Source organism: Podarcis gaigeae (genome assembly GCF_964106915.1).
Source record: "Podarcis gaigeae genome assembly, chromosome: 11".
In the NCBI taxonomy this organism is placed as follows: domain Eukaryota; kingdom Metazoa; phylum Chordata; class Lepidosauria; order Squamata; family Lacertidae; genus Podarcis; species Podarcis gaigeae.
In genome coordinates, this window is record NC_139687.1 from 62,569,425 (window position 1) to 62,578,500 (window position 9,076).

A 9,076-nucleotide genomic window follows, 5' to 3' on the forward strand; every position below is an offset into this window, starting at 1 on the left:
TCTGGTAGTTGTTGTTCTCTTTGACATCTGACGGGAGGGTGTTCCACAGGGCAGGTGCCACTACCGAGAAGGCCCTCTGCCTGGTTCCCTGTAACTTGGCTTCACACAGTGAGGGAACTGCCAGAAGGCCATCGGAGCTGGACCTCAGTGTCCGGACAAAACAATGGGGTTGGAGACACTCCTTCAGGTCTACTGGGCCGAGGCCGTTTAGGGCTTTAAAGGTCAGCACCAACACTTTGAATTGTGCTTGGAAACGTACCGGGAGCCAGTGTAGGTCTTTCAAGACTGGTGTTATGTGGTCTCGGCGGCCACTCCCAGTCACCAGTCTAGCTGCCGCATTCTGGATTAGTTCTAGTTTCCGGGTCACCTTCAAAGGCAGCCCCACGTAGAGCGCATGGCAGTAGTCCAAGCGGGAGATAACTAGAGCATGCAGCACTCTGGCGAGACAGTCCGTGGGCAGGGAGGGTCTCATCCTGCGTACCAGATGGAGCTGGTAGACAGCTGCCCTGGAGATAGAATTGACCTGCACCTCTATGGACAGCTGTGAGTCCAGAATGGCTCCCAGGCTGCGCACCTGGTCCTTCAGGGGCACAGTCACCCCATTCAAGACCACGGAGTCCTCCACATCTGCCCGCCTCCTGTACTTGTCTCTTGTCAGGATTCAACCTCAATCTGTTAGCTGCCATCCATCCTCCAACTGTCTCCAGACGCTCACACAGGACCTTCACCACCTTCACTGGTTCTGATTTGAAAGAGAGGTAGACCTGGGTATCATCCATATATTGATGAACACCCAGCCCAAACCTCCCAGCAGCTGCATGTAGATGTTGAAAAGCATGGGGGAGAGGACAGAGCTCTGAGGCACCCCACAAGTGAGAGCCATGGGGTCTGAACACTCATCCCCCCCCCCCACTTTCTGAACATAGCCCAGGAGGAAGGAGCGGAACCACTCTGGTACCCCTTAATTGAATACAATATACTCCCATAGAGACTACCTTACATTGCATTTAAAACCAAAATCACATTTGAATAGAAACTGTTTCTCAGGCGGCTAGTCCTAGTCTTTATAACCCTGTACCTTCTTGGGGAAGGCAGAAGCTGAAAGAGATCATTTCCGGGATGCGCACTATCCTGCACTATCTCTGCAGCTTTCTTATGGCACCTGGAAGCATAGATTTGATCCAAGGTGGGAAGAGCTCACCCAATTATTCTCTCCGCAGTCTTGACAACCCTGGACAGCATTGTTTTTTCCCTGACCGTGCAGCTCCCAAACCACACACACAGACCATAAGTTAATACACTCTCAACAGTACAATGGTAAAATGCCATCAACAGGTCCTTGGAGAGATTGTTTTTCCGGAGGATTCTCAGAAAATATCACCTCTGCTGTGCTCAAGTCTTTGCTGTTTTCTCCCCAGGTTAGGTCATCCTTGTATTGCAGGGGGTTGGACTGGATGGCCTTTGGGTGTCCCTCGCAATTCTTACGCTCTGCAATTCCTCCCCCTCTCTTTTCTCCCCCACCTCCAGAGGAGAGCATCCTTTCCTCCGCGGTCCCCGGCCGCCTGGCCATCCCCGTCAGCTTGGCCGGGCACCATTTGGTGGCAGCGCAAGCGGCTGCGTCTCAGGTGGCCGCCCTGGAGCAGCTGCGGGAGAAGCTGGAGGGGGGCGAGCCCCCCGAGAAGAAGATGGCCCTGGTGGCCGAGGAGCAACAGCGCCTGGTCCAGCACGCCCTACAGCAGAACCTCCTGGCCATGGCGTCGCAGTTCCCGGTCAACATCAAGATCAACAACCGCGGAGGTGAGAGCCATTCCTTTGCGTGTTTGGGTCGCAAAGGGTGTCCGCAAACCCCTTCTCTCCACAGGGAATTCTGGGAAGTGTAGTTTTGTGCCAGGAGGATGACACGTCTCGGGAACCTCTCCCCAAACTACAGTTCCCAGGATTCTCTGGGGCAGCTCAGCCAGAGAGGGCAGTGTCCAGAGCATAGCTGTCAACTGAAAATAAGGGATCAGCAGCCTCACCTGTCCCAGGGACAGTCTACGGGATATCTAGCAATCCGGGATAGCAGCGGGAAACGGCGCTGGAATAAGGGAATTTCCCGCAAAAAAAGGGAAGGTTGACAGCTATGGTCCAGAGGTGCCTGGGATCTGTAGCTTTCATCATCATCCGTTGTATTACCTGGTCTCCAGCAACACGTTCCAGGGATGGTTGCAAGAACTGGAAAAGCAGATTGCTGTCACCAGAGCAGGCCCTGATAATAATAATAATAATAATAATAATAATAATAATAATAATAATAATAATAATAAAAATAAATAAATAAAATATTTATACCCCGCCTTTCCCAGCCAAGACCGGGCTCAGGGCGGCTAACACCAGGTATAGAACAATTGATTGAAATACAACTTAAAAACAAGATTAAGATACAGCATTAAAAGGCAGCCTCATTTCAGTAGGAACTCAAGTCAAAAACTTTTTTGGGGATGAAAACGTCAAGTCTTCACCAAGGCCAACTATCTAGACTGGTCCTACGTGGGCCAGAAAAAAGCCAGGGAAGTCCCCAAACAGGAGTTCCATCACAGAAGGAGAAAGGAAAGAGGGGAAGGGGATCAAGTTGATTCCAAGCCAAAGGCCAGGTGGAAGAACTCTGTAGAAAGAAATCAGATCCTGCAGGGCCCTGGTCTCATGAGACAGAGCGTTCCACCAGGCCGGGGCCAGTGTTGAAAAGGCCCTGGCTCTGGTTGAGGCTTAGGGCCCAGGACCTCTAGGGTGTTGCTATTTATGGAGCTTAAGGTCCTCCGTGGGGCAGACTGGGAGAGGCGGTCCCGTACGTACGAGGGCCGTAGGCCTGTACAGTTTTCCACACCTCTTGGGGGTCAAGGGGCAAGGCAGAGGGGGTGTGTCTTCAGCATTTGTGGAAAACTGAACAGAAACACACACCTGGTGTTCTACAGTTCCACAGCTTAGGGGCTGTCACAGAAAAGGCCCTTCTGCAAGCAAAAAAAAAAATACTTCGGCAGAACTACCAAGAAAGGCTCCTTTTTTCTGATCTTGCAGTATCATAGAGTTGTAGAGTTTGAATGGACCCTGGGACACCTAGTTCTTGAGCTGAGATTCCTCTATTGCAGCAGGTTGGACTAGATGGCCTTTGGGGGTCCCTCGCAACTCTGCAATTCTAGGATTCTTTGACTTTGGAGAAACACTTTTGCACCCCAGTGAATGTGTCTGGGTAGGAACGGGTGTGGAGAAATTAGTAAGTTAAGAAAGCAGGTGAAATTGTGCAGGAAGGGAACTTGCACACTTTATTTTGCCAGTGATTTTGATAGCGTGGAAGTGAACTGTGCTTCCGGAGAGCAGGGCCATCGCTGACAGTGCTGGGGAGGTTATTCTGGGGGTCCGTTCATCCAAGAAACAGACTCCTCTCAGCAAGGATCTATAAAACAGAGCACACATGCTAGAATCAACTTTGCAAAAATGATGTTTCTTGAGGATTCTCAGCTCCCGTTGTTAAGCTACGTTTTGCATCACACTTCAAGCCTCTTCAAAGCGCTTCATAGCCATTATTGTGCAAGGTAGATCAGTATTACCCCCATATGGTAGGTGAAGAAAGATTACTTCCTTATTTACCTATATCACAAAATTTACCCACCGCTTGCTTGTGGAAGCCACCTGCCCAAAGCGGTTTACAGTGGTACCTCGGGTTACATACGCTTCAGGTTACATACGCTTCAGGTTACACACTCTGCTAACTCAGAAATAGTGCTTCAAGTTAAGAACTTTGCTTCAGGATAAGAATAGAAATAGGGCTCCGGTGGCACAGCAGCAGCAGGAGGCCGCATTAGCTAAAGTGGTGCTTCAGGTTCAGAACAGTTTCAGGTTAAGAACAGACCTCCAGAACGAATTGAGTACTTAACCTGAGGTACCACTGTACCAAAAAGAAGTTTGGATTTGAAGAGTTTGGATTTGATATCCCGCTTTATCACTACCTTAAGGAGTCTCAAAGTGGCTAACATTCTCCTTTTCCCTTCCTGCCCCACAACAAACACTCTGTGGGGTGAGTGGGGCTGAGAGACTTCAGAGAAGTGTGACTGGCCCAAGGTGACCCAGCAGCTGCATGTGGAGGAGCGGAGATGCGAACCCGGTTCCCCAGATTATGAGTCTATTGCTCTTAACCACTACAACACACTGACTCTCAAAAGACAAAACTATACAATTATTGCAGAGAAAAATGAACAACAACGATTTAAAACTTCTGAGATGAGCCAGGAACCATTCTACGTATGTGGTGGGAGTGCAAAGAGATAGTGGGATTCTGGGAAAATATCTATAACGAACTGAAAAAGATGTTTAGATTTTCATTTGGGGGAAAAACCAGAATCCTTTCTCCTAGGAATTATGTCAGAGGAAATAAAAAGAACGGTCAGAGCAATATTTATGTATGCAACTACGGCGGCAAGGTTACTGACAGCCAAAAATTGGAAAAGCAGCAGTGTCCCAACTAAAACAGACAGGTTATCTAAAATGATGGAATACTTCCATATTGCCGAACTAACAGGGAGGATAAAAGGAGATATGGTACAAAACGTGAATAGGGAGGGGGCTATCTTTAAGGAATACATCAAAATTTATGCGGAAAAAGTAGAATTTCTGACAGATACTGAGTGAATCCAGAAAATGACGAGAGTGAAAGGAGAGCAAAGTCTAGATAGAAGAAGAGATTAAAGAAATAACGAGATGTGTTGGAAAAATAAAGTAGCATAACAAGAACGGCTGGAAGTCAAGTCACTTGGTGTGGGCTAGGTGTGTAGGTATGTTGATATGTACAGTATAGGTAGGTATTATATAGAGTAATTTAGGTATGTTTTTATGGATGCGGGTGGTGCTGTGGGTTAAACCACAGAGCCTAGGACTTTCTGATCAGAAGGTCGGCGGTTTGAATCCCCGCGACGGGGTGAGCTCCCGTTGCTCAGTCCCTGCTCCTTCCAACCTAGCAGTTCAAATGCACGTTAAAGTACAAGTAGATAAATAGGTGCCGCTCTGGTGGGAAGGTAAACGGCATTTCCCTGCGCTGCTGGCCACATGACCCGGAAGCTGTATGCCGGCTCCCTCGGCCAATAAAGCGAGATGAGCGCCGCAACCCCAGAGTTGTCAGCGACTGGACCTAATGGTCAGGGGCCCCTTTACCTTTACCTAGGTATGTTTTATGTTATGAAAATAAGGTAGTGTGTTATGTATGTGTATTGTGTAAATGTATATGTTTTATATGTTAATTAAAAAATGAAGGGGGAAAAACTTCTGAGATGGGTGAGTAAGGCTGACTTAGTGGCAGAGGTGAGATTTGAACCCAAGGCTTCCTGGTTTGCAGAAGAGTCTCTGAGCCGCTTTGCCACAGGGACTTGAGCTGTGAGCTGCCGGCCCGTCTCACTTTGATGAGCAGCCGCCAATCAAACAACGGGCTTGGGTTGTGCAAAGTTGTGCAGGGCTGGCTCTGGGCTCCATCTTCCCCGCCTCTCTCTCCTGAAATCCCTCTATTGGCATTTTCTTCTCCCCTTCCAGATGACAGACAGGATGCAGCATTGAACCTGTCCAGCAATGGCATTAGCAGTATCAACATGTCAATAGAAATAAATGGAGTTGTCTACACAGGTAAATAGAAAGGGGGGGCTGCTTCACCCGTGTAATTGCAGCCGGGAAATCCAATAAGTTATAGCTGCGGCCCAGCTGACGACCTTTCCCTCCGACCCTGATGTCTTTGCTACGATAAAATCCATCATTGTGAAGTCGCGGGGCCTGCAGTGTGCAAGAGACTGTCCTTTGCCCAGGTAGGGGCAAGAATGCATGCGAGGAATGCCAGGCACCCAGCTAGCAATTTTGGACAGGTTGTACCTGAATTCGAGTGCCCTGGCATGTTACGCTCACCTGGGGTCCTCCTGCGCTGGCCTGCTTGTCCGGCCTCTCCGGCAGAAACCTGCCTTTCTCCGTTTTGTAAATAATACGAAAAGTCAAGTTTCTAGCCCTTATGGCTTGCAGAGACTGAGCTGAGGACGAGGGCAGTGCAGGAGCCTTCTGGGCAGTGACTGGGCACCAATGTGCCCTAGATTTGCTATTTACCTGTCTGCTTTTCAGCTGTGATCTCTTAGGTAGAAGCCTAATGTCGGCAGATTCAGGCAGATAAATGATTTTAAGTGATATCAAACAAACTCAAGAGCAGGGCTGAAACGCTTCCTTGAGTTTACAAAAAAGGTATGAAAACCTCAATGACAAGTTTTAAACATAGCCCTATTTAAGAGAACATTATAAACCTTAAATGATTTCCAGCAAACTCAAAACATTATAGCCCTGCTCTTGAGTTTGTTTGATATCACTTAAAATCATTTAAGGTTTATAATTTCTTTATTTCCTTCTGAGGAAACAGATTAGTTCACTGAAACGAGTTTTGTAGCCGGCATCTCGTTAAGTCTTTGTTGAATTCTAGCTTAATCTTTCCTTAATTTTTTTTATATTTTTGTTATTTAATTCAATTCTGTAGTCGATTATTTCTCGTTTCAGGGATTTTCTTTTGTGTAAGGACCTCCTCTGCGGCAGATGGGAACCGCTGTAACCTTGGCCTCTCTTCTCCCAACAGGTGTGCTGTTTGCCCGTAGGTCTGGCGTCGCCGGCAGCACCCCGAGTGCCCACAGCCACAGCAGCCCCGTGACCTCGCAGAGCCAGCTGCTGTCCACGGCGCCACGGAGCCACACTCCGGCCAGCACTTCGCCGTGAGGGCAGACGTCCCGAGAGCCTCCTGCCTCCACCCCTCGACCTGGTGACCTCGGGCAGCAGAGACAACGCCACAGTTGCCCTGTGCCAGGGCCCAGCAGAGGGCACCCAGGCTTGCGGCTGAGTGGGGCTGGGTGCTGCAGCCCCATCCTTTCCTGGGGGGTGGGATTTCTGGGCAGGATGGAACGAGACGCTTGAGCAGAGAGCTTTGGAGAGGACTTGAGGGGACTTGGAGAAGGAGGAGGAGGTTGGGGAGACCTCGAGGCTGGACTCTGGACTCTGGAGAAGACTCAGCGGCGGGTACGGCTGCTTCCTGCATCCGCTCCCCTCCCCTGTCAAACACGCACAGTTGTATACCCAGCACAAGCATGCTGTTCGCACACACAACACCTCACATCTTCGACAGGACATCGCTCAGGGCTGGGCAGCCCTCATGAGACTGAGGCCTCGCTCTCGCCTGCCCCATGCCAGGCTGGGGGATGCCAGGGGCAGAGGTGGATGGGGCCTCAGCACTGCTGGGCATCATTCCAGGCACACAGGTGCCAGAGGTCTCTGCGCCCACGTGCAGGTGAGAAAAGAGGCATCGCCAGGCACTCAAGAGGGGCATGGAGCAGAACTGGCAAGGGGAGAGTCTCAGGGGCCAGGGAGAGAGGCCCAGGAGGGTGGATTTGGCCTCTAAGGCCTGGTCCGCGTCACCCAGGACATTCTCTCTCACACACAGTGGCCCTCCTCTCCCTTCCGTTGACGGCGTCTCTTGCCCTTTCCAAACCACAACTGTGGGGCATCAAAAGCACTTGGGGGAGATGCGAGGTGCGCAGAACCCCAAGCCTGGCGTTGAGTTTAGCGATAGCAAGAAGGGAAGGGGGTGGATGTGGGAGAGGAAGCCAAAGGGATGGAGGCCAAGGTGGCAGGAGAAGGTGGCATGGAATCAAAGAACGGGCAGGCGAGGCGGGTGATGGAAGTGGAGCATTTCAGGAATAAGACAGCAGCTTCCAGGGTTGGGGCTATAGATGAGTTGCACTTGATTGTAGAAATTGCTTTTTCTCGCCCCTCCCCCCGCCGCTGTGGCACCCAACGCTTCCCCAAACGTGGTACCCTCTGCAAGGTGCCTTGGTGATGCCCGCTAGTCACTTCCATCCTTTCCCCTCCTTGCTTTGCCAGCCCAACACGGGTGCCTCTCCTTTCCCCTCGTGCAACGCGCCCTCCATTGGGGAGCAAGCCCGGCACATGGGCCGACGGGTAGCTGACCTTGGCGCACTTTCCTCGTTGCCACCCTTGGGGAGCCGGTTGGGGACAGGCTGGGCTTGCCTCTCCCCCTGGTTAGGCTGCCATCGGGGGTGGGGAGCAGGGGTGGGTTGGGTTGGGGGGACAATTCTTTGGAATCACTGGAGGGGTGGGGGTCCGGGTGGGGTGTCGGGGAATCTCTTTTTGCGACCGTGCAAGGTTTATAGAGACGTACCAAAGAAGGGATCGAGTTCATCTACCTCATGTTCTTTTGAAAAATGTGCCAACGGGGGGAAGTGGGGGTGGGTTTGGGGAGAGGCAGGCCAGACAAGCTGGTGACTCTGCCTGCTTCCGCTGCTACTGATTCTGTAGCCGACGGGAGCTTGGCTTTTGGTTTGTTTTGAAACAATCCTGTGCTTTTGACCAAAGAAACTCTCCTCTTCCCTGCTGAGCCACTTGTTGCCTGAGATTTCATCTTCCCAGACAGATGCTGCCTCCGGAAAAGGACCTTTCAGGACTCTCTGGGAAATGCAGACATGGGCAGAGGACGGGACTGCGGGTGGCGTGACTGTTTTTAAGCTCTTCTACCAAAGATGGGATGCATTTGGGCACTTGGTTCTTCCGCCGTGGGAATGGAGGTGGCCGGCGAGCTCATGTCTTGTCTCTCGTTTTCTGTCCTCCTTTTCCTGGCAGCTCCAGACAACCCCTTTGCTCTTTGTGTCTAGGTGGTGCTTTTCCGACCCTTCCTGCTGCTGCTACTGCTCCCTCCTGCTTCCCCCCCCCTCCCTTTCCCCCTTCCTTGTCTGTTTTTGGAGTCGATCCAGCGCACTGAGTCGGGAGCTGGGTCCTGGCGCTCAGGGGAATGAATGCAAGTACCGATGAGATGGAAATAAAAGCAGAAATACTTTTAAAAGATGCGTCGGAGACGAGTGATGTTTCACAGCAACAACCTGCCCCCTTCTCCCCGGTTGCTCTGAGGGTCGCCCCCTCTCGGCCTGATCCCTTAAACTGTTGGGTGATCAAGAACTGAGAACCTGTAACCTTTGACCAGCAAAAGAGGTTCTCTACTGCCCAGCCCATGTTCAATAAATAAAAA

General features: G+C 50.9%; 1 protein-coding gene across 1 annotated transcript in view; it reads left to right on the forward strand.

Annotated features, from left to right (window-relative positions):
* Window positions 1-7,594, forward strand: part of ARID3C (AT-rich interaction domain 3C) — a 112,904-nt gene extending 105,310 nt beyond the window's left edge. The window contains exons 6-8 of the mRNA XM_083702803.1: window positions 1,528-1,797; window positions 5,554-5,643; window positions 6,623-7,594. Of these exons, the coding sequence (XP_083558929.1) occupies window positions 1,528-1,797; window positions 5,554-5,643; window positions 6,623-6,759 (497 nt within the window). The 3' untranslated portion in view covers window positions 6,760-7,594. The remainder of the gene's footprint in view (window positions 1-1,527; window positions 1,798-5,553; window positions 5,644-6,622) is intronic.
* Window positions 7,595-9,076: the final 1,482 nt, after the last annotated feature.